Source organism: Nelusetta ayraudi, unplaced genomic scaffold (assembly GCF_046127955.1).
Source record: "Nelusetta ayraudi isolate G7.1 ecotype Tasmania unplaced genomic scaffold, CSIRO-AGI_Nayr_v1 ptg000033l, whole genome shotgun sequence".
In the NCBI taxonomy this organism is placed as follows: Eukaryota; Metazoa; Chordata; class Actinopteri; order Tetraodontiformes; family Monacanthidae; genus Nelusetta; species Nelusetta ayraudi.
Window position 1 is genome coordinate 5,929,259 of NW_027466083.1, and position 25,742 is coordinate 5,955,000.

General features: G+C 47.7%; 1 protein-coding gene and 1 long non-coding RNA gene across 5 annotated transcripts in view; one reads left to right on the top strand and one right to left on the bottom strand.

Moving 5' to 3' along the window:
- The window catches only part of jade2 (jade family PHD finger 2), a 102,045-nt gene that overhangs the window by 16,788 nt on the left and 59,515 nt on the right, over positions 1-25,742 (bottom strand). For all 4 annotated transcript variants that reach the window (XM_076031906.1, XM_076031907.1, XM_076031905.1 and 1 more), the window contains exons 8-10: positions 23,505-23,621; positions 20,008-20,487; positions 18,770-18,934 (exon numbers count right to left, since the gene is read on the bottom strand). In XM_076031906.1, the coding sequence (XP_075888021.1) occupies positions 18,770-18,934; positions 20,008-20,487; positions 23,505-23,621 (762 nt within the window). The remainder of the gene's footprint in view (positions 1-18,769; positions 18,935-20,007; positions 20,488-23,504; positions 23,622-25,742) is intronic.
- On the top strand, positions 12,414-13,852 carry LOC142891952 (uncharacterized). The gene is made up of 2 exons (XR_012927344.1): positions 12,414-12,986; positions 13,586-13,852. It is a non-coding gene; the product is annotated as an uncharacterized LOC142891952 (long non-coding RNA).

The following is a 25,742-nucleotide window of genomic DNA, read 5'->3' on the forward strand; positions in this document are numbered from 1 at the left end:
AGCGAGAAGGTGGATGTCTGCCAGCTGGAAGGGTCTCAGGAAGACAAATCAGTAATCACACGGCTTGTGTGCGTGTGTGTCTGTCTGTCTGTGTGTGTGCGGACCTTACATGCCTTACATATTTAAGAGGCAGTCACAGATGAGGTAAACAAAGACGGGATCAATTCTTATACAGGTGGAAACAAAGAACAGGGAAACCTGGGTATACCTGTGTGTGTGTGCGTGCGCGTGTGTGTGTTATCTGTTGGTCTTGATGGATTCGTCAGCCCGGCCTATCTGACCCATTCCATCCCTGTTAGAGCGCTACAGATAAAAATAGCTGCTCAACTGGGACACAATGTGCAGAGCCTGGCTTTGATTAGGACACCGTCTGCGTGTACGAGAGTATGTGTCTGTCTGTCTGTCCGGGTGTGTTCAGCTTTCCAAAAAAAACAAAAAAAAACTTCAACTGCCTATGCCTACACACATAATGGTGGGAAGTGGGGGGAAGGAAAGAAGGTAAAAGGAGATAAAGAGCGATGAAACAGAAGAACTGTTTGATTCTGCCTCACTATATGTTGCTGTTTCACACACGGAACAGTGAAAGACTGCCTGTTTTCAGATGTGAGATATGATGAAATATTTTTCCTCCTCCTTTTTTGACCAAAATCTTACACAAGGATCAAGGAGAACGGAAATAAAAGCTAATGGAATAAAGTTCAGTGGGTGCAGCATCATCAACCTTCTGCTTCTGAACCATATTGCAACATCATGTGTCATGGTTTTGGGTGTCATCGTCATCACACACACACACACACACACACACACACACACACACACACACACACACATTGCCATCAGAGCAGCCATCAGAGTCACTGGCTGTCATCAACTACTAATTACGTTAACAGGTGTCTGCCAGGAGGGCACCGTGTCCTAAGTGTGTGTGTGTGTGACTGCAACAGCAAGTGGTCATCTTCCATTCAAATCAAGCCAATTAGCTGCAGCACATCAAGTGAAGTACAGTGGAGGAGAGAAAACCCCAAAAACAAACACTTCAGACACTCCAATGCAAACATTGTTAGCAGAAGCATCGTAACGAACATCGTCCAGCTTTTGTTGTGGCATCGGCTTCATATCTGTCTGTTCTCTCCATAAATTCAAACCAATAGGATCACACGGCTGGTAAGTTGTGGCAAATATGATGGTGGGCAGTTTTTCAAGGGAGTTTAAAGTGCTTGCACAGCATGTCAATCAACCACCTGTGTGTGTGTGTGTGTGTGTGTGTGTGTGTGTGTGTGTGTGGTGTGTGTGTGTGTGTGTGTGTGCGCGTGCGTGCATGCGCACTGCCCGTGGGGGGAAGACACGGGCGTCAGGACTAATTCAGAAAACTGATCTCTGAAATTGAGACAAACCTTGTGGGAGCGGCAGGTAATGTGAACACAAGCAAGTCTGTGTGTGTGTGTGTGTGTGTGTGTGTGTGTGTGTGTGTGTGTGTGTGTGAGGGAGTTAGTGTGTGTGTGTGTGTGTGGCTAGAAATTGATTTTGTGGTATTGACTTCAGCGAGCTGTGACATGCGTGCGGCAGCACCGGTGTGAAGACGGCAGTTGGAGCGACAGGGGGAGACAATAAAAGTCAACGGATGTTCAAAAAGAAGGAGAAAAAAACCTGGCGCGGGTCGAGTTTTCAATCGGCTGAAGTGAAAAACGGATAACAACAGACTCGCAGCTCGCATCCACATCGAGCCGACCTCCCCTGCCACTTCGCTGTATCGACTGCGAACCCGCACCGCCTGCAAATGAGCGCCATCGACTGCTCATCAGCTGGGCGGACGCCACCGCTGCCGCCACCACCGTGACGGATGGAGGGGGCTTAAGATCAGGAGTATTGATCTTTAATTGGCCCAATATCAGCCGGAACCCCACGGCGGACGTCTCGGGTTAATTACTAACGAGACAATCGCGGCCGGGATAATTAAATTGGAGTGCGGTACTTAAAGGCGACAAGAAGACGGCTGCGGCTCCGTTTGAAGAGGTCAATTTGTCGCCGAGCAGCTCAGAGTGATTTTCAACCGAAGACAGCGATTCCTTTCCACACGTCCGTCATCGAAGACGACCCGGCGAGGTCCACAATCAGAGCGTGCTATTAAAGGCAGAACGTCAGAGTACTGAGTCTCGCCTGATTGAAAGAAATCCTGTTTGGGCAGAGGAGGGTTTGTATCAGAGAACATGAGGCACCGCTCACTGACTTTGGAAAGGTTTAAATGATTGTGTCAATGGAAATTAATGCTTTTTTTATACTGGTGATGAAGGCTGGGAGTTGGTATTTATCCCCCAATTTCAGTCCAGAGTGGATTTGAGAGATTTGCGGAAACCTACAAGAGATTCAGAGCCAAGGCTTGAATAGCGTCAACAGACCAGTTTCAACAGGTTTTGCTTTTTTCGAGTGAAAGACTTTAAGACACGCTGAACCACTGCACCAGACGAGGGATCACAAACTTATGAATGTCAAACCAACTCAACTCCCACGAATGAATGAAGGGAGGGATGGTCACGTAGCAACCATCCATCTATCCTTCCATCCATCCATCCATCCATTGTCAATACCCACTTCTTCCTTCTCTCAGGGTCACGGAGGTTTCCTGGAGCCTATCCCAGCTAAAATACATAAATAAATAAAGCAATAAATGCTTTTGGTCCCAAGTAAAAGCAGCTCCTGCTGTGCGGCGAGTGGTGAAGCCCTCCAGATGCTATCGGCCACCTGGAGGATGAAGTGTCTGCAGGGCCCTCAAACAGCGGCCGACTCTATTTAACCCAGTGAAGCTGTCAGAGTTGGGGGGGTGGCCAATGACGCGGCTCGGCATTATCTCCGCTGTCGGCCATCGCCAAAAATAGATCCCACAGGGGAGCGAGGAGCTGCCCGCCAGATAAGAGCAACAATGTCAGAATTCAATAAGCCACAAAGCAGCGGGGATATTAAATTTGACTATAGTTTTCCTCCTTCCTTTGGCGGAACCGTTACACCTTTACGCTTTCAGTCTGCGCTGTCCTGAAAGGAGTGTTGCTATCGCACACTTATTGACTTCTATGTTTCTTCTGATATTGATTTTTCTCTTCTTCTCCTGATATATAAAACCTGGCAGTCAAAGCCTCTTTTGTAATTTTAATCCCAATGTGCAAGCTCATGGTTTAAAAAAAGTAGATATTAAAATGTATGTCTGTTTGTAGGTAAAACAAATACTGCATAAGGTATAAAAAGTGCTAAATACAATTCTGGGCGAGCCTGCATGATGACATCTCGCATCAGCATTCTGTCAGGGTCAAAGTTTTTTTGTTTTTTTTAAGATCTGCTCCTGCACTGACCCAGTGACACAGTGACTTAACTGTGAATGCCATGTTTACCAGCTAACCTGTGTACACACAAGAACCTAGCAGTCAGAACTCAAAACTGTTTTTAAAAATTCATAGAAGTTTTTCAAGGAGCGCAAGTTAAACTGGATTTTCACCATGTGAAGGTACAATTGACCCAATTTCAAGTTTTTCTTCAGTGGCACTGACTGGAACTGCAATATTCCTCTCACATGACACTGCATCCCTGCAGTGGTTCAGAGAGGGAGAGTTTTTGACCTCCCTGGGGTGGGTGGCCGAGATGTAGAGAAAGATTCAAGTGTAAAGTGTATGTTGTCGCAGGTCAAAATGGAGTAGCAGAAGAATGAGATAAGGGTCCATTTTAAAAGGAGATCCAAACAGTAGAGAAATCTAATGGAACATCCAGGCAGCCAATATTAAAATGCCACGCAGCCCAAAATCCGAGACGGGACTCGAGCTTGTATTGGGCACTTTGAGGCATTTTGTGACTGAATCATCTCATGAAATCTGTAAATCAGCCTTATGAAGAGAAACACGAGAGACGGAGGAGATGAGGAGCGCCGACGGGGCACGACGACAATCGGGAAGGATAACGGGAATGTCACAAAATCAATTTAGGAGGTAGAAGAGAAAGATGGATGAAGGGAGGGAGGGAAGGAGGGAGTGAGTGAGTGAGGCATGGCCGAGGAAGTTGACGATGGGAGGGGGGGAGATGGCAGAAAGTGGGTCAGACAGGCAGACGGAGGAGGAGTAGTGCTGCAGCAGCTGGAGGAGGAAGACTGGAGCTCTGTGAGACGCTTCCCAATTTATGCAGCGTGCACTCATGCACACACACACACACACACACACACACACACACACACACACACACACACACACACACACACACACACACACAGCCGTCAAGATGCACAAAACACACGTTGCAATCAGGCTCGCACACACACACACACACACACACACTACATGATCTATTAGCCACTGCTAATGGTGATGCTGCAGCCAGGCTCATCGGGGATCTGCAGCACCGTCGCTCTCCAACACGAGCCGTATTTCCTCACGTGCACCTTCCAGATCTCCCTCAATGAGGAAAAATTTAATTCAATTTTACTTCAAACAGCTTCGACGACTAAATAACTGAGCTACAGTTTCAGCTTCCTGGAACAACGTGATGACAGAGAGAGGTGGAGTTTAATGAGAACCAAGAGACAGTGCAGGCACCGCACCGTGTCGAACATGCAAAGATCAAATCCCGGGTTATGAAAACCTCATTACTCCCGAGCCTCCGACGGCGGATTGAGGTTTCATTGGACAAACCGTTTCATGTCAGCAAACAAAACAGGATTTGGCCGAGGATTAAATTGTCTCCAAAAATCTCACTTGACAATGAAGCCAGACAGCGTGGATCGTCTGCTTTTGCATGCAGCGCTGCTTAAGCCCTGACAGGATTAAAAAAAGAGAGAGAGAGAGCGAGAGAGAGAGAGAGGTAGAGAGAGAGAGAGAGTGAGTGAGGAGAGGAGAGAGAGACTGATCTCAGCTTTTGGAAATCTCTGGTTCCCCTTGTCAGTTTTGGAAGGAATCCCCCAGGAAGTAGCGCAGCATTTAAATAAAGTCATCTTCCATTGGCACCTTTTACTCACAATCACTTTGTAAGTGGAGCTGTGAGCAGGATCCAGTATTGGATGGACGTCTCATTGACGCTGTTGGACACCAAAGGCTCCCACAGACAGCAGGATTTTTGCAGTCATTTGCAAGCCACACTGTGCGACAGGGATCCTCAGAAACTTTGGTTGAGACATCAAGTTTGATGTTGGCAGACTGTGCGATAAACGTTTGCGAAATTGCAGGTTTCAATGTACGTTAATATGCATGCGCATCCATGACGCAATTTTGGCACAAAAAGAAGATAACTCGGGCTCGAAACTTTTTTATAGTTGCCTTTAGGACTTGGAAAAAGAGACAAACTTACCATGTCTATCTATCCATCTATCTATCTATTGATCTATTGATCTGAGTTAGGGTCATCATTGCAGTGTATATCTCATAGACTGGTGGGAACGGTCAATCTAAGTTCCCAGTATTTAATGTCAAGCCTAAAATGCCATTAGGTCCAACATAAATCCAGTCGTAAATCATCTAACAGCCGCAATACAAAATTTGAAAGTCAAATGCTTGCTGTGTCAAAACAATAAAATTAATCTGCTCCAAACAAAAAACAAGGCCAAAAACAAACTTGTGTTGTCACTCTTTTAGAAAGTAAAACTAGGCAGCAAGACCAAAGTGGTGAAATTGTTTTGCAGAAAGGCAACAACACCTTGGAGATGCAGATCCTCAGACCCGCCGAGAGGGGAGAGAACTAAATTCAGTTTGTTTGAGGTGTGTGCGTGTGAGTGTGTGTGTGTGTGTGTGTGTGAGAGAGTGTGTGTGTGTGTCCCTCCCCCTCTCCTTCACTCTCGCGGTAATTAGTTTTACATCAGCTATTGCTGAGTCACTGAGGGCCATTATCAGACTGTCTGGGACGCTTTCATCTGCATTAAAACACATAAACGAGGACGCAGAGCTACTGGGAGGGATTCAGAAGCAGCTAAACTAGGCCACAGAAAAACCGCAAGTTCTATTTCATGCAGCCGTGCCTTTGGACTGACTAAAAACCAGACTCGTCTATAAAGATTTTTAAAAATCTGCTCTGCTGCACACTATGATTCTAATCAGTCTACAGAAAACCACATACTGTAAGAAACATTGAAAAAAACCTTGACGCAAAAACCATAAACCAGCCTGAAGGACCTTCACAGTGCACCAAATAAACACCTGTGTCCAGTGAGAAGCCTGGTCAGCGGCTGATTTACACCGCAGCCTATAAAAGTGCCCACCGAAACTGCTGGAAACACAGCTGAATCCACCGTGATGTCGTCACCGGTATTTATGGCTTAATGCTACGTCCATTCTTTAATATTTATGCTGCAACGTCCCACACCGCATTTGTCCAAGTCACCACGGATGTACTTGAGTAGTGTGCGGGTGTGAGCTTGAACTTCTCCTGTCATCACGTGACAACTGCCACTACAAACAAGTCCAGTGTGAACAATTGATGCATTATAATAACTGGATGCTGGGATTCTAATATGGCAGCGCGTCAATTTTTCTACTGCATGCGGCTGACCACAATAAAAAAAAAAAAATGAAATCTGTATGGTAAATGGTAGCAGTTCAAAATATAATCTTTCCAGTGCAGATGTTTAAGTCATGGACTTTCAATCTTTTTTTGAAAATGAACTGAAGGCCAGAAAATCCCCAGAAAAGAGCCTGATGTCACATCACAATGTCGTTGATCCCGGTGTGCAACAGTGTGCACCGGTGTGAACCGGTGAGAACCAGTGTAAACCGGTGTGAACCGCTGAGAACCAGTGTGAACCGGTGTGAACCGACATGAACCAGTGTGAACTGGTGTGAAGCGGTGAGAACCAGTGTAAATCTGTGTGAACCGGTGTAAAATGGTGTAAAATGGTGTGAACCAGTATGAACCAGTGTGAACCGGTGTGAACCAGTGTGAACCAGTGTGAACCGGTGTGAACCAGTGTAAACCAGTGTGAACCAGTGTGAACCAGTGTTAACCGGTGAGAACCAGTGTACACCGGTGTGAACCAGTGTTAACCGGTGAGAACCAGTGTAAACCGGTGTGAACCGGTGTGGACCGGTGAGAACCAGTGTAAGCCAGTGTAAACTGGTGTGAACCAGTGTGAACCAGTGTGAACCGGTGTGAACTAGTGTTAACCGGTGAGAACCAGTGTGAACCAGTGTTAACCGGTGAGAACCAGTGTAAACCAGTGTAAACCGGTGTGAACCAGTGTTAACCGGTGAGAACCAGTGTGAACCAGTGTTAACCAGTGTTAACCGGTGAGAACCAGTGTAAACCGGTGTGAACCTGTGTGAACCAGTGTAAACCGGCAGTCCGAGCCGAACCACTCCACATGCAACAGGAATCCCGGGTGCAACATGCAACGATCCACCCAACCACCACTGTCCTGGGAGTGATCTTCCTCAGCAGCCGCCAATGTTTACTGCAACCTCGTACACGCTGGTGGTAGTTTCAGTGCATTTACGGTCAGATTTATCTTGCCGAGTTCTCTCATGTGGACGGGATAAACTCGTCCTAACATACTGGCCGTAAAGGCTTCAGGGATGAAGCTCTGGATCTCTTAATCTCCACAATTTTTTAAGGAGTTATATAAAGTGCCGGCAGAGGTGAGTGCTTCAACAGCCTCCCGAGGGGTGATATTAAATCGGACCTTGGAGGGCGGCGGCGTCTGCCGACGGGTCGTGCATAACGAGGTTTTACGGTTGAGCTGTGCGCAGTCTGTCGGCTCTGAGCGGTCCGAGAGACCCCACGGTGAAATATTAAAGGCCCGGGTCAACTGGGGGAGTGTAGTGGGGTCGAGGCTGCGCTCCCACCAACCTCCTTTTATCGTTGTCATTATTTATTAACGCAGCGAGCCAGTGGGAGCGAGCGTGCGTTGCAGGAGACGTAGCTCGAACTGGCAACCTGGCAAAATAGGCAGGAGCATGCCAGCAGTACAAGCACATGCAATACATGTCAAGTACATGCATGTATTGCTCAGCCTGTGGACGTGTGTGTGTGTGTGTGTGTGTCAGGGGAACATGCTAGCAAGTTAGCAAGTGCTCCGATTTCATGCCTGTTGCTGTTGGCCCGACAAAGCCTGATGGCTGCATAACATGATACCGGTATCACGTGTGTGTCTGCACGGTGGTGTCACATGCATTTACCTAAAGAGCCTGAATACACTCACAGTCCCTAGAGGTGTGTGTGTGTGTGTGTGTGTGTGTGTGTGTGTCTGTGTGTGTGTGTGTCTGTGTGCATGTGTGTTTAGACTGTCATGCTGCTTCTATTGCCTTATCAAAGAGCTCCGCATTTAAAGTTTAACTTCCCGTGAAATATTTATCAGCGCAGACGTCCGGCCACCTGCACCGGCCAGGACTCTTAAGAACATATGAAATACACCCTTACAAGCATGTACGCAGACACACAGAGACACACAGAGAGACACACACAGACGCTGCAGAATTATACGGCAGAAGCGGCTATAAATATTTATCCATCCTCCTGCACCTCATATTTATTTTATCCAGCCGAGCTCATATCAGAGTGGCAGGGAGACGGTGAGGAAACCCAGAGGAAGGAGGAAGGAGGGAGCGGACGAGTTGGCAGAGTGAGATAAAAAAAACAAAAAAAAACAGGGCAGGGAGAGGGAAAAAATTAATCACTAAACAAGCGTGTAAGTATAAATCAAGGTGAGGACAGTGGCAGGGAAGTTGAAGGAGGCCAGAAAGAGAGACAAAGAGAAAGATGAAAGTAAAAAAAGGACAGGACGTAGTAAAGGGAAAAAAATATAAACTTATATTGTTATTATGTGGTTATTGTTTGCAGTAAGCTGCCAGGTTTCCATTCCACTTATTTGAATTTTTTATTCTTGTATTTGTATTTTAACCCGCCATCCACCACAGACACCATGAGTGAACTGACACCATTCATTTCTATTAACTTTATTGTTTTTTTGTTTGTTTTGAGTTTGAGCAGAATGAACAAACCTTTAAATTCCCAAAGTGAATTTTTCCTCCACGACTGACTAATGCACCGCTCCAAACGTGTCTTTAACTTGCAGATAATAACAGCGATCGATCAATTTCTCCACTGGAATCGAAACAGCTCTGCAGCAGCAGCAGGCATAATGAAGCGGCTGTGATTCCTCCCATTGCACTGGGGAAGAAGACGGTGCTGTGACCTTGTGGCAAAATTTCATCAAAGGCCGGCCTGGGCCGAGAGAAGCGGCTCTCGGTGAGCTTTGAAGCCGCGGGGCCGCGTTGCACTGTCAGGCTCAGCAAGCCGCATTTTAAAGAGCGGTGATTCTCAACAGGCTGTTTCTATCAGAGCGACTGGAGCTGCAGGCTCCTGGAGGCTTCTTTCTTTCCCCTTCCTTATTTTTAATTGTTGCAGATTTGGAAAATTCAACTTAATTATCAGATTAAAATCACAATAGTTTGACTTCAGCTTTCCATTTCTTAGAGTTGGCCCCTCAGACCACATTACTAAACTGTTACTGAAAACTTTGAGAACATATTTTTTTAATTTGACGCCTCTGGTCAATCACAAAACCCAGCGAGCTGCAAAGCGTCTCGCTCCAACTCAAACCACACCCCCCCAGGTTAGCATAGCACCAGCAGAGGACCACCCACCACACACATGTTCCCTCAGTTGATTCAAGCTAACCTCTGACTGAGGATGCATTAATGATACTACTACTACTACTACTACTACTACTCAATTACCACAGCTTTTTCTTTTTTTTTTTTTAACCTTTTTAAACTCTTTGATCTTACTTAAGAGACTCTTGTTTCATGTCCTTTGTAATCTGTGTTAATAAATAATCTACATCCCCTAATTTCTAAAGCTGATATACAAGAACTCAAATCAAATTAATCAATGTAAAGAAGCCTTCACAATTGGCACAAGCAACATGACTTGAAAGGTTGTTTTCCTAAAACAACACTTTTTTAATTTCAAAAGCTTGAGAGAGAGAGAGAGAGAGAGAGAGAGAGAGCGAGAGTGAGAGTGAGAGAGAGAGAGGGTGAGAGAGAGAGAGAGAGAGAGAGAGTGAGCGAGAGAGAGAGAGAGAGAGAGAAAACAAGCTCCAAAAGTTGAGCATTCGGTCCAGACGTTGGTGGGTGGGGGAGGCTTTCGCCAAATGAGACGCTGGCGAGCAGTAAAACCACGTTTCTCCTGACAGGTTCAGCTCCAATTTGCATGATTTAAAACGTGAAACAAATCTCACGATATCAAAAGTCCCCATAGATCCCCCTGTGGAGTCGGGCTGCGGTCGATCTCATACAAATGAGCTCACACACACACACACACACACACACACACACACACACACACACACAAACACACGCACACACACACACACACACACGTACACAGGCAGCAGTCATAATTTTCTGAGTAACTGTGTCTTGAAATCCCCATCTCTCGAAAGTGTTTTTTTAAACGTCTGGGAAGACTCTCTGGAGATTCCATCAGCAAGAACAAACACCGGCCAAAGAAGAAAAAGAAAAAAATACGACAGCAGCAGCACTGGGCTGGTAGACCAGAGCGAGAAGCAGAGCTGCTTCCCCCAGAGTCGAGCGGTCACTCTGGACGAGGGCCAGTCAGCTTTTCCATTTTTCTCCCATTTAGTCGCAAATTGGAGTGGGTCGGTAAAACACTCAGAACGGCTCCTGATTTACGAAATTTGATGGCGATGTTTGCCGCAGGGAGAAGAAGAAGGAGGAGGAGGAGGTGAAGAAGAAGAAGAAGAAGAAGAAGAAGGAGGAGGAGGAATAGGAGGAGAAGAAGAAGAAGAAGAAGCTGGAGGAGGAGGTGGAGAAGGAGGAGGAGGAGGAGGAGGAGGTTTTTGGATTCATCCTGAAGGAAATGATGGGACGTAATGAGTCCAGTCTGGGCTTTGCAGCAGGTCTGAGTGAGCAGAGCCAGCGGCTGGAGCCCGTCCAACAGGGTGGGTACGTCTGCGGCCCGTCTGGCCTGCACTGAGAACATCCAACCACCCCCCCCAGTTCCCTCCCCCACCCCTCCCCCACTCAGGAGTCATGTCTGAGATGTAGGTACAAGCGCAGCGCGGCGTACCCAGCAAACCTCGCAGTTGTCAGCATGCATGCGAGAGGCGGCTTATGCATTGTACGCTTGACTGTAATGCTGACGTTTGTGTGTGAGTGAGAGAGAGAGAGTGAGAGAGAGAGAGAGAGAGAGAGATCCTGTAATCCGGAGGGAACGGCGCCAGCGTTGGCCCGCCACTATTTCTTGTGTGGCTCCGTCCTCGCACTGACCCTTCCTTATGTTGCGTAACGACGGGGGCGGTCTCACGCCAGATGAGAGGGGGGAGACGAGAGTGGTGGGGAGGGGAGAGTTAAAGGGCGGGGGGCGCTGTCGAAGGGAAGCAATGGAGTGATGACGCCACAAGAAGCCGGCGGTGAAAGACGGACGGATCTGCAGCAGAGTTTAGCGAGGCGTCGCTCATCGCCTGCAGGGCCGCAGACTTCGCTCTCCAGATCCACGTCAAAGATGAAATATCCTGGAAGTTACGAGCCGGGGCTCCGCGGTGGTGCTCAGCGTGGCTTGTGGGTTCGATTCCGAGCCAAGGTTGCATGTTCTACCTGTGTCAGTGTGGGCGGCTTCTCTCCAGGTGAGGATGTGAGGATGCTCGTTTTATGTCTCTCTGCCTGACAGACTGCTGACTCGTCCAGGGTGGATGCCCGTCGACCGCAGCTCCTCCAGACCCTCACGCCATGTTCACGTGAAGTCAGACTTCTATTTCATGGTGAAATTCAGCTTTCTGTCTTTACAAAGCTGTGTTTTCAGAGGCTGAAACCGAACTTTTTTGAAACCGGGTTCCAGAGTGGGAACCTGGTTTTGTCTAAAAGCAGATTAGAGGGAAAATGATGATGTCATAGCCCTGCCGTACAGGTTCATGTGCACTCTCCAGGTCTTCTCCAGTTTTGGGGACTGACCTCACAGCATCACATAGTCAATCACAGTCGCTTTCAGTGGTTCCGTCAAGACACCACGTTTGGCAGCAACGTTGTTGATTTGAAACTTTTTGTGCGGATCAGAAAATACCGTCTTCTCGTGCACATGGCCTGAAATGAAGTTGAGACTTTTCAGGTGACTGTCCACCCTATTAGTGCACCCTGAGGTGATTCACAAATGCTGCTGGTATTTTGCATAATTGCTGAATCGGCAGAACAACCTCGACTTCTTTGCACGGCCGCTCAAAGGCTGGTTCGGGTTTCAAGATGATGTTTTAACAGCACGGGGAAACTGCGGTTTGCCTCTCCAGACACATTTTCCCCCCTTGGTCCTCGCCTGTCACCGACTCTTCCTCCACACTCTGCAGCGATTTGAGCGCGGAGGGGCGGTTTTTGCGGAGAAGGAAACAAAACGTTATGAAAGTGCAACGCGCTGCCAAAAAACACCGTCCGGGCGAGGGGGTTTCCTCCCACCCCTCTGCTTCGGCTCAGGGTTTCGCACGACAGATGCTGATGCTCAGCGGTGCTGCTCCGTCCAAACAAACCTGAGGGGAAACCAACTCGAGAGCCCACGACCCTAAAACTACAGCAAGACACTCGACTTTAAACGACCTTCTCCGGCCTCGGCCTTCATGCTTCCTCCCCCTTCAGCTTCAGCTCCCCGCCACATTTCTCTTCTCTTCTCTCTACAACCACGTCCGTTAACGAGGGCCTCCCCCCACCTCCTAAACGGACTGTTTCGTAAGTGTACTTTTCTTGTTTCTGCTGTGAGGGGCCTGCTGGGCGTGGAGCCGCTGACCCACGGTTGCCAAATAGCGCTACCAAGGCTTCACTGTGAGAGGGGAGAGCGAGCAAAAGGGCAGGGAGCAGTAGAGTGGCGCCGTGCCAGCGGACGCCGGCGCTGCCAACCCTGGCTGCACTGCTCGCACCCTGACGGGAAGGAAAAGGAACCAACAATAACTGTTCCACTCCAGTCAAGAATGTTCTGCCACAGCTGCTTTCCTGTCGGGGGGCCGGATCGCCACCTGTCGCACGTCTTGGGTGAGAGCCGCCAGTCACATTAGCGTCGATCCCGAACAAATACACCACCAGTCCATCTGTCTGGGGCTCAACGGTCGAACCTTGCCCCTCCCCTCCCACTCTCTGCTCTGCTCTCTGGCACTGCAGCAGCCTCCAAATTCTCACCCCGCATGCCTCAAATCTTCACACTTCCTCCATCCAGCACCGCCAGCCTCAGCTTCCAGGCCTCCATTCACCTAAATTTCAGCCGGATGAACTCAGTTTTAGCGAAGAGCTGAACCGGATCGAGAACAACAAGCAGCTGGTCAAAGACTGAATAAATACACTATGTCCATCTTTTGCTCATTCGTTGTTTGATATTACTACCAGTGTTGATTGACTTCCATTAATGGAGGAGACTGAAAACTCAATCGTCTGACACCGAACTTGGTGGAATTTTTTATTCCTGATGGTTATTTCAACTCTGACTGAGAACTGAAGGAGTAAAAAACTGACGGCTCTCGTGCTCTTGCAAGTTCAGCCCGCCAATCACAAGGCACGCCGGGGAGGAAACGGTCCAGCCTCGCTCTGATAACATGCTTTGCCTCTTACAACATTTTTCCATGCCTCACACCTCACAGACACTGATCTGATCTCGGACCAGCTGGATGGCGCTGTGATTTCATCATCATGCTGATGGAATCGAGGACGGAACGGCTCAACTCCCTGATAAAAAAAAAGTCATTAATCTTTCACGCAGGAGAATAACACTTGACTTGACTGTCGCTTGACCATACGACAAATGACAAGACCTGTTAACTCATCCCTGAAAGACAGAGCTGGGTGGCTCCTGGAGGGCTTACAACAGACAGCTGGCAAAAAAAAAAAAAAACAGACTCAAAAAAAGACTCAAAAGGAAGAAGAATCCAGCCCTTAACTATCCAATCTCCCGGCTGCACTCTGCTCTGTGGGTTGCCAACTGAGTGGATGAGCGATGTGGGCGAAAGGGAAGCAGCGCTGGAGTCACACTCAGGAGTGCAAACACAGAAATGGAGGAGGCTCACCGGTGCATTAGGGACAGCGCAGCGCAATTCGTTCCATTGGCAGGACTTCAAAGATGGAGAGGAGGAGGAGAGGGAGAGTGGGTGAGGAGGAGGAGGAGGGGGAAGAGGAGGGCTAATCCACCTCCCCTGATTCTTTCACCACCTCCACCACCATCACCAACACGGGCGCACACACTGACACACACTCAGCAGCAGCAGCAGCAGCAGCAGCAAGGACAGAATCATTCACCAGGTTTTCTTTCTTTCATTTTTTTGACTTCATAGACAATAACAAGATGGCTGCCTCCGCCTCCTCCTGACAAAACTCATTCTAACAGCTGCTGTGTTTGTTTTAACACCCGAGATTCCCAAACAGGCACCGCACTCTGAGGATTTGGTGTTTGCAGCTGCATTTTGTAGCTCTGCTGTTGCAATGCCAGAGCCCAAAGTACAGAGGGAAACACATGCACCGGTTCAATTAGCCTGTAAGACTGAATGTGTGTGTGGCGGCGCCTTCTTCTTCTTCCTCTCTGCTGAACTGTCAGCAGATTTCCCCACAAAATAAAAGACTGTTCAAAAGGGAAACAACATTAGTTCCTCACTCAGCCCGTGACATCCGTTCTGTTTGTTTATGTCTGAAACTGAGCTCTTGTATTGTGTCATTCAATATTGTGTATTCTAGTTGCCGTGGGTGCAGCTTGTTTGTCCTGGTGACACATGTCTTAGTGAAACCTGATTTAAACCTGATTCAGAGAAACCTGATTCAAAAAACGGTATTGCAGACTCATTTTTTCATTCACACCCTCTGTCTAGCCACCAAACAAACCCAGTTCAGCAAGTCCGTTTTAGTCTCTCCGGGGGTCAAACTGGCGTCTCTGTTCAGAAAACAGGAATGTGGAGAAAGCAGAACAGAGGAGCGCGAGAAGCGAAGGAGACGGCCGAGGCAGGCGAGAGCTCGCGCATCGGGAAGCTGCCAACCCTCGTTTGGCCAGCAACGGGACCGGTCTCGGATCGATCCTCCTCGCAGGACACCTGCCTGCAGTGAATCCAATCAATCCCGTCTCACTCTATCTCTGTGTCAGACCCCCGAGAGCCGTTTAAAAGGAGGCTGATTTATCGGAAACGCCACCGACAGTTTTATCATCATTCCCAGTGTTGGGCAGCTGAGCGCGGCACCGCTTGTTCATGGCGAGAAACTTGTAAGACTTGAATCCAAACATAGTAAGGTAAACCCATGTTTGGTACCACGGCAGGAGCCAAATCAATGTTTAACTGTTTTTTTCAGTCAGCTGAAGAGCACGGCAGGGCTTAAGTTACGAAGTACAGTCCTTTATATGTATAAAGAAAAGAAGCATCAATAACCGGACAGTCCGGAGGGAAGAGGAGTTACGGAGCTCACAGACCAGGAGGCCTGCTGCGATCAATAAGAGGCAAAACGGAGACCACTGTGGTGTGTCTCCAGTTACAGCAGGCCAGCGCAGAACAAACGCAGGAATCAGCCGCAACACTGCAAACCGCCGAGAGGCGGAGCAAGAGGCATCGATCCTGGCTTGGGGTGCGACCAACCCAACCCCCGCCCGCCTCCCCGAGCTCCGTGGGAAACCAAATCCAACAATCAGGATAATTGGGGAAGACCTTTTATTTATATGTCACACAATTTAAAGAGCTGTTTTCGTGACAAATTGCAGAAACTTCAAGCCTTTGGAAGTGTGAGGCTTTGTGGGGTCCGGTGAAGAGCAATTCCAACAATTATCTGTTGTTTAGTGCGTTTGAGTTTCAGCTGGTTAGCAAAGAGTGATCGACTTGATCCAGTCTGACAGCCAACAGGTTCTACTGGTGTGAGTCGAATTGAAGCAACTGAACTAGACGGCTTTGCATCAAGTTTGCAGGGTGAACAAACGAAAGGGGAGAGAAGTTTAACCAGCTCTTTAACAACCATAACAGTCATCCACAGTATACACAAGTCTATTTCAAATTCATATATGTCACACCGTGGTGAGGTTTTGTCTCGTCTTGGGGTTTTGTCTCGTCATTTCCTGTTTTATTTTGACAACTTCCTCTCGTTTCAGATCACAACCTCTCCTCATGTTCCACCTGTTCGTCTGACCCAATTACCCATTGTTTCCAGCTGTGCCTTGTTACCTTTTGTGTGTTCAAATAGTCTGCGTTCCCCTTGTCTTGTGCCAGAGTGTCTTCGTCCGTCACGTCCAGCCCTGAACCCGGTCACAGCCACAGCCTTTGCCTTAAGAGTCCACAGTAAGACGGTTGTTCCTCGAGATCGAGTGCTTTTTTGTTAAATGCTAAGTTTTGTTATTAGAATAGGATTTTGTTTACTAGTTAGTCTTTTTCCTCCTTGTGAGTGATTTATTTTTGTTTTGTCATTAGAATAGAACTTTTGTTAGTTAGTCAGTCCTTTTTCCTCCATGCGAGTGATTTTGATTTTGTTGTCAGTGAGAATAGGATTCTTATAGCCTGTTTTATTTGATCTCTCTGATCTGCGGACAATTGCTTGTGTGAAATAAATGTACTTGTTTTCCGTTAATCCTCTGAGTCCTGCCTCAAGTCCCGGCCTGACAATATATATATGTATATAGATACAATAATACTCATATACATGTGACTATTTATAATTGTAGATAAATATCTATATCATAACAGCCTTGTAAATACTTGGATGATACCACTGTGACTCACTATGGCCTGTCTGCCACGATGACTACTTCTATCTCTGCAGCTGGGCTTCCATGACAGTATTTCATAAAATAAAAGCAATATTTCTGAAACTTTGCAACTTCATTTTTTCTCCTATTCACCCTAACCAGTCAAAGCAGACCACTGCCCTCCAGAGTCGGGGTCTGCTCAGGGTTACTTCATACTGAGGAGTTTTTCCTGGCCACTGTGGCTTCATGCTGCTCTGGAGGGATCAGTTGGTTTTCTCTTTGATTGCGCAAAGCAATCCGAGACACCACTGGCTATGATTCAGCACTTTCTAAATAAAAGTTGATTGATAGATTTCACAGCCTGCTGAAAGGAAACAAATCAGAACTGGGAGTCATCACGGTTTCAAAGCGCAACACATTTTCCTCCCCCCTTCACATCTTGCAGCTGATATTTGTCCGTTAAACCGATTCAGGGGTCGGAGAGAGTTGTCGGGCGAATCCCTGCAGCCGAGGACGAAAATTCACACGGCGGTTTGAGGTGGGCTGCCGAGTGCGAGCCAAAGACACGGGGAAGTACGGCGTAATGCTCACTTACTCACTGGAACTCTTCAGGTTGTCAGCAGAAAACATTTAAACAGCTTCTCATATTTATATCTCCAGTCAAAACAGTGGCACAACCCCGGCCCCAAAGAAAATCCTTCACCTTCTAATGTTATTATGACAAGCATAAACACCGAAACACCAAAATCAACAACACACACCAAAAAAATAATCCCAACACAAAAGGACGACGTTCCCAACATCTGGAGGCTTCATCCAGCTGACCGCCACTCGGGCCACAGGGGTGAAATGCCACACAAATGGAAGAAGAGACTAGAAAATCGACTGTCCTGGAATTCCTACGGCCGACATTCCGGACATGTTCAGGGAACCACCAGGCGGTTTTTGATCTGACCCTCAGACCCTCAGCAGAGCTGCTCTCACCATGGAAGAGGAGTCACATCCACCACCACTAACACCACCAACCATCACCACAACCATCATGACTTGCTGTTCTTCTCTGGTCAGTTCAAAGTGTCACCGTCCAGTACACTGTTATATGCAGACGTGGTCGCCTCCAATAACAACAGGCGGCAGGATAATAGAGTTTTTAATTTTAAACTGAGATTGTTCTGTTTTAGGAGACACCAGCGAGACAGTGAGGTAAAATGAATTTACCAATGGTTTGGATGCAGAAGGCTGTTTGAGATAAAGACTATATTTATTTGCTAATTTTCCACACAAACTATGTAAACCAGTAGGTCCATTAGAACAGGCGGTAATGATGTGTCAGAAAAGCTGCAGGGTTTTATATCGGGTCAAGATGGATAAATGTAGTATTTCACCGTTTTATTTTGATGTTGATGTTTCTATGGACAGTAAGAAGTCTAAAAACCAACCATTCCAGCAGTTTGTTGGCTTTGGATGTCACAGCAACATGATCCAGTGGCGGTTTGGAGTTATGGAGTTGCAGGACTTGGATGCTTGCAAGAAAACCTAAAATAAATACTTCTCATAAACTATTTATGAGAAGACGTCTGAAAAAGTGATTACAGAAAAAGTCTGTCCCAGTCTGTGTGAGACTGAATTTCAAGTCCGTCTCTCTTTTGAAACTGGAGAAGGCAAGAGCCAGAGACACTGGAGCTCCGCCTTCTGTCACGTGTGAAAAGGACTTTTACTTTCAAAGATTAAAGTCCGACATCATAAGGAGAGAAGGAGAAAGAGAAAGAGAAAGGAAGACAAGAATTGTGGAAGGTGGATGGAGTTTTGACACTGGGGCCCTGGTCACTCCTTTAAATCACACAAGTGGTTCTTTATTCGTTCACCCTTCAGGCTGTTCGTTTGTCCATTCATTAATATTGATGAAGGCGAGATCAACTTCACTCGATACTGCCACTGATCTTTTTAATTAACTCTCTAAGTCACGTTAATTAGCCCTCTGACATCGGCCACGCCGGCTGGATCGTGTCAGTGGCTGCAGAAACAGTCTCTCTCTCTCACACACACACACACACGCACACACACACACACACACACACACACACACACACACACACACACACACACACACACACACACTCACCCTCTCCAGGTCTTGTCGGAGGTGTGTGAAGAGTTTGAGACGCCGGTAGAGGACGTCCTGCTCCTGCTGGGCCAGGTTGTCCACCTCGTCCCTCTTTAAGGTCACCAGGGGTTGATTGAAGTTGGCCTTTCTCTTCAGCTTCCAGAACTGGTATAAAAAGTCCACCTGATAAGAAAAAAAAGAGAGCCTTTAGACCGACAGGTCGCAGTTCGACTGATGTACCCTTTTTATTAAAGGTCCCATATCAGACAAATTCACTTTACAATTTTTCAACAATAACACACGACTCAGTGAACTGGGAAATGAGAAAGTGTCTGTCATTGCTCTTTGACACGCTTTACCTTTTCAGAGAGTGCATGCGCTAAACAGCCATTTGTGACATCACAAAGGGCAACATGGTCAGTGACCGCACCTGCAGTCAAGCCAGATTTTGTCTCCACCCTCTTGTTTTCTTTGTCTCCTTCCAAACATGCGGAAGGGCCAGCAAGGCATCAGATTTGAAGTGGAGGTAGCAAACACAGGGCTACGTGTGTGGCAGCTGTGAAAATGTGCTTCGTTATAATCAATTGTGTGAGAACAAGCCACTGGAGGAACGATTGAAAATACAAGTGAGAACAAAACTAGCGGGGATGTTAACCAGCGGGAAGGATTCGTATTTCTGGCAGCGTTTGAAAAGCTGACGGCCGCAAATCATTGGCAAAATTCTGAAACCCCTAATTCACAAGACTCCCGACCTTTGAGACATTTTAACTGCATCCCCACGACCTCCAATTAAACTCAATCAATGATGTCAGCCAGACTGTTCGTCCTGATGGATAATTAACTGTGGCCGGCTGGCAAACGGTGAAAATAAATCAGGTGCAGGAAAAACCAAAGACAACGTTTTCCATCGTCGCTGCACTGTCATGATGTCGTGTGTGCTTTCTTTTTCGCAGCGGGGAAGAAACCCAAATCAGTTGAGGGTCGCCACGTCCATATTTGCATCCCTGTTTGGCTGCGAGCACTCAGGAGCAACTTGAGTGCTTCTATATTTCAACCTGTTTTCCATCAAGGAGCCATTTTCGCCCCACGTGTCAACCTGATTCCAAGCTTTTTCCTTTTTCCTTTTTACACTCATGCTTTATTTATGCCTGAGTCACTGCTGTCTGCAGGAGAAGGTTATTTTAAAGTTGACAATGAGACGTGTGTGTGTGTGTGTGTGTGTGTGTGTGTGTGTGTGTGCTCCTGGCCTGCAGTACCTGCACGGTGGGCAGGGCCAGGTTCTCGGCCACCTCTCTGGGCTCCACCAGGCGGTAGAACTCGTCCTCCAGCTCCTGGAGCTTCTGCTTCCTTTGGCTCACCTTCTCCCTCTCCAGCTGGTCCCGCTCGGCCCTCTCCGAGGCCGACACCGACAGAGGGAACATCGCAGACCTCTGCTCCCCGTCGCCGCTGCCGTTACCATTAGGCCGGAGCCCCAGGTCCGGCCGCAGCTCCGAGCCCTCCCGGGCGGCGGCCGAGTCGGGCCTGGCTGCGCCGTGGGCCCCGTTGGCGGCGGCGGCGGCAGCAGCGGCGTGGATGCCGTTGCTCACGCTGCCGCTCATGCCGGTACTGCTGCTGTGCTCCAGGCAGAAGGACTTAAAGCGCACCTCGTCGTTCTCGGCCAGGATGGTCCTCATCTCCAGGCCGTGGTCGAAGGCGCAGGTTACGTGAAAGGCCACAATGCAGGAGGGCATGGAGCACTGAGGGAGGGAGAAACACACCAGTTTAAGAGACACACACACAAAACACATTCAGTTCCCTCATTGTCGTCCTAAGAGCAGCAAACACTATGATTGGAACAGCAGAAAGGGCTGGTAATATCCATCTAAATAGCGATACCAAGGTGAGTATTGGTATCGGACCAATACTTGCGTGATAAGATCGATACTTTTGTTGCACTTTTCTCCAACTCCAACTTCCTCAAAGATTCTCTCCAAGTCTGTCTACGTAAACAGCGACGCCCCCCTCCACTCCACTCACTGGTCGTGGACGACCTACAACCTGACTTTATTTTTCACAAATATCGGTGTGTAATAGAAGCTAGTTTTTCTTGCATTGTAGGTTTATATTTTTTTTTTTACATTTTTGCTTTTCTTGTTATTTTGGACATGTGACTTTTTTCTTAAACAACTGTGTGTAGTAAACAGTGGAATTGTTTTAGTATTTTCATACTGTTAAATTGTTTGATGATGATTATAATTAACTAACTATAGAGGAAAAATGATTTGCATTGATTTTGACATTTTAGGTAAACAATATTGGTGTTGATATCGTTCATGGTAGCCCTGTATTTACTCGGTATGAGATCTATACCAGAGTCTTCACTATCGCACACCTCTAATAGCAGCAGACATCAGTGTATAAATCACTGCTCCATAAAAGCGACTAAAATATGCAGGAATCTCTCGCAGCGACCTGATTAACGCACCCCCACTTTGACACAAATGCCTGTTAAAAACTGCTGCTGGCCTCCGTCACAATGATCAGTGTGAAGGTGTGGGAGGCACTTTGAGAGACCACTTGGAGTCCAGCAAAGCGGAAAGACGAGCCAAGTCAAAACAAATTGTTTCTGTAGAGTTTGAAGTGTGTGTGTGTGTGTGTGTGTGTGTGTGTGTGTGTGTGTGTGTGTGTGTGTGTGTATCTCCACAGCGCTATCGCTTACAGGTCACACACTAAGCGGCAGCCTCCCACTGAGCACCTCCAGGCATGGTGTGATGTGATGCACTGCGAGCGCACGCCTGTGTGTTCTTGTGTGTCGGTATATTTGCAAAAGTGTGTGTGTGTGTGTGTGTGTGTGTGTGTGTGTTTGTGTGTGTGTGCAGGTCGGCTGCGATACACTTCTTCCTTTCCGCTGATCTCCCGCGTTGTTTATGAGCGCGGTGGCAAAAAACAAGTGGAGCGATCCTGCCGACTGCACCATCTGGGAGGCCAGCTCCACTCATTCCCTCTGAACTCCCACTTTTATTTATGCTGAGCAGAAAGACGCTGAACATCGTCCACATTCTGTGTTTGATTCATGGCGATAATTAAACGGTCCTGTGTCCAAACCCCTGTCAGCGACTCCGGTGTGGCCGAATCACAATTAAGATGCATTAAGGAGATGTATTAGTGCCCCTTATGACATCACATAGAGCTGATTTGGAGTGTTGGAGCACACTTTGACTAAAGCGGGGGTTGAGTTTACCTTCAAAGGTGTTTCCTTGCAACAGTAAGTTATTTCCAACTATCTGCACATGAAACCCTGATTTGTTTATACTCTTTTATCCCATTACAGTCCTGATTTCATCAACCTGCTTAATTTGAAAATTCAAGGGACAATGATGATAATAATGATGATAAAACTCACTTCAGTCAGCAGTAGGCGTCTTTGCAGAAGTTTGCAAGCTTTTCTTCTCTTTTGAGCCCAATTAAAAAGGGAGAAAAATCAGCCCACGCCAAACACTACTGCTGCAAGACCGAGTGATTTTACAGAAACACCTCTTTTAAATCACACACAACTGCAAGGCAGAAGGAGTCCAGAAGGTTTTCCATTAAAACAGCCCCTGCCTGCCTCACGATGTTCACTTACTTTTTAACAATTTCCTAAAACAATGAGTGGCGCAACGTCACTGCGGAGAGCGTCTGAAGGTCCCGCTGTGCTGTGTGGAGCTCAGTGTGCTTCCCACACACATCTGCCCGGCGCCTCCCAGACAATTTAGAGGTGGCGTTTGCACACGACGACTTTCGAGGAGGTTCTGAATTTGGGCTCTAAAGTAACACAGCGGCATGAAAGAGTAGAGAGGCGGCACATTTTCGTCTTTCAGAGCCAGTAGGCGACACAAAGCAGCCGAGAGGTAAAAGCACAATTCCTTCATTGAGCCGAGCTGCAGTATTCATCCACACGCACACTTGATCTGCTGAAGGTGAGTGTGCGACGAGCCTGACTGGCCTCTCGCTTGTATCTTCATTTAATAGAGCGACAATTAACAGCCTTATTACGCTCAGATAGCTCGGCAATTAAAACAAGCCATTAAACACAAATATTTTGCGGCCCGATTTCACACTTGCAATTAGAGTTATTACAGTTGGAAGTGGAGGGAGAATAAAGAGAGGAGACGCGGCAAAGAATTATTAGGCAAAGACTATTTACGGCTACAATCAGCGCAGGCTGAATAAAGCTGCACACGGACGCTGGCCTTCAGGGATCAATTCCACCTTTCAGGCCACTTTTAACGCTGGCCGGCCTGCAGGCTAATAGCTGGAAAGTGCGTCGGTGCGGCTTCAGTTTGTGCACTCAGCAGCGTTTAGAGAGCTGCAGAGTCGTGCACGCCTGCAGAGAACTGCGTGCACTTGGCCACAGAGCAGGCACCGCTGCAGCTCTGCAGACGGAAGGGACAACCACTGGATATGATGTTGTCTTATCTGTTGGTCCGTTACGAAACATTTCTGAGGGCGATTTGATGTCGATGGCTTTGATGTTTCAAATATGACCCGCACATGCGGATTACATTGTTGTACATGTGTCTGTTTTGATGTTGAGACAGACCTGCGGCGAGTTTATGGTAGAAATAAATAAATAAATAAATAAATAAGCAGCTTTTCCCCATAAAGTGTCACAAAATAGCAATGAGGGGTGCGTGCACTTCTCAGGCAACAGTGATTTTGACCCTGGCGAGAAGTGCATGCACCCCTCATCGCTATTGTTTGACACTTGGCATGCGGCGCTGGTCCTCCGTACCTGTATGCAGGTCCCCGTGTGTTCTCGACACAGGCTGCAGGACAGAGCCCAGCGGCTGGCCGGGATGTGGGACACCTTGGTGATGGGCTCCATCTTCTCCGGACAGCCTATGCTCACCTGCAGGGGGAGGAACAGCAGTCAGAGAGTCTCAGTATTTTTGCATTGAGGAAAGAAAAAAAAAGGACATTTAACTGTTTCTGTGTGACGACTGAGAGGAAGTTTATTATTAGAGTCGCCTTTTCTCGTCACATTATCGCTGGGTTGGAGCACATTTATATTCCTAAACCTTGAAGTTTCAGCACATTTCACATCTCTCACACTAAAACAACCACAAATCCTCCGCCGGGTGTTTTCATGAGCTTATTTTGTGTTGCTTGGCAATCTTTGCCCCCCCCCCCAGCCCCCCTCACTTCTTTTAATTCCTTGCCTGTGAGTTGCTGGGCCCAGAGTACAGACACCTGTGCTTCTTGGAATAAAAGCACCTCTGTTAAGCACAGAGTGACTCACTCCATCTGAGTGATCCTTTCAGAAGGGCTCCGATCCCAAGAAGTGCTCCAGCAAATGTAACCAAAATGTCATTGACTGGAGCCAAACGTCGCTGCTGAATGGAGTGGAGAGCACTTCTCAGCCAGGCTCCCGCCGCTTCTTCCTTCCTTCCTTCCTTCTCTCATAAAAACCCATTTTCCATCTCTTTCCCGTTAACTTGTCTCTGTGGCTCCTCCCTTGTCCTTCACGCTCCCGTTAATAAGCCCACGGCCGACTTCCGCGGGGGTCGCCCTCCAACCCACTCGTCCTTCCATTGGATTTTTCTTCCTGCTCTTTCTCCCATCCGTCCATCCGGATAACACGGCCCCGCGGCCGCGGCTCATTCCTCCATTATTGATGTCTTTTGTGCGGCGCGCAGCAGCCGGGGTGGGGGTCAATTTTCACTAAGTCGAGCGCGTCGATGAAAACCGCAATCCAGACGACGGCGACGCTGCCATCGCATTGGCGTGCGCTTGTTTTGAACAGTTGATGCGCCGAGTGATCGATGCCGAAGAAAGAAGGATAAGGACAGAAAAGAAGGATTTCCTGCTTTTTGAATACGGTGGTTCATTGATTTGACGGTTTCTCGAGCCTGAGAACGCATGTACCACACGCACGCACATTTTCTTTCCTTCAACTTCTTCCTTTTGGTTATGAGTCGATGTTGAAAAGGCAAAGAAATTATGTGTGTGTGTGTGTGTGTGTGTGTGTGTGTGTGTGTGTGTGTGCTCGTGCACTAGTAAATCTCCAGCATTCCCATTTAAACATGTTGTGGCAATTACTTCTCATAATGGTGACAAAAATTTTCTGTCTTCAGAGGAATCTGCTGAAAATCCAAGATTTCAACCAAAGGCCATTAAAAAGGGGGGGGGGGACTTCGTTGTGTGTGTGTGTGTGTGTGTGTGTGTGTGTGTGTGTGTGTGTATGCGTAAGTAAAAGAAAAAGAGAACGTTATATTAAAAAAGCAGTTCTCTTCTTAGACTCAGGGGGCAAAAAGCAGTTTGGTCCGTGCACACACACACACACACACACACACACACACACACACACACACACACACACACACACACACACACACACACACACACACACAGTGACATTTTCACAGTTTCAATCTTGTGGAAATTTCCACTCCTGTCATGTTCAATAGAAACTGACTAGCCAAGGTTGCGATGGAGCGAGATTCCAAAAACACAAACAGGCAGAGAAAGCAAAGGCATGACATGCAAATCTTCTTCTTTTTTTCCCCTTCACTCCCCTTATCTCCTCCTCCTCTTCCTCCTACTCCTCCTCCGCGGTGGGGAGAAAAACAAAAGCGAAGTGAGCAGCGAAAACAATTAGCCCAATCAAGGGTGACAGAAGGCAATTACAAGTAATAGGCTGGAGCTGCCAAAAGCTACTCTATTACCGAGAAATCTGCTGCTGGAGCGTGTTGATGAATAGGGCTGACGACACCCGGCTGCCTCCCTCAACGGTCTGAAGGTGCGCGCCGGGCGTAAAGCAACATCTGTCTACGCCGCCCATATTCCGCAGCTCTCAGGTGAGGGAGGGAGGGGTGAAGAAAAAGAAGTCCATCATGAGGACGCGTCAGGCAGAGAGCAGCGGCGGCGGCGGTGGCGGCGGCGACGGCAGCGGCGGCCGCTCGGCTGCACACGCCTCGCAAATCAATGTACATTATCTTCAGTCTGTCAAGAGCGAGCTTCCTTTTAGCTT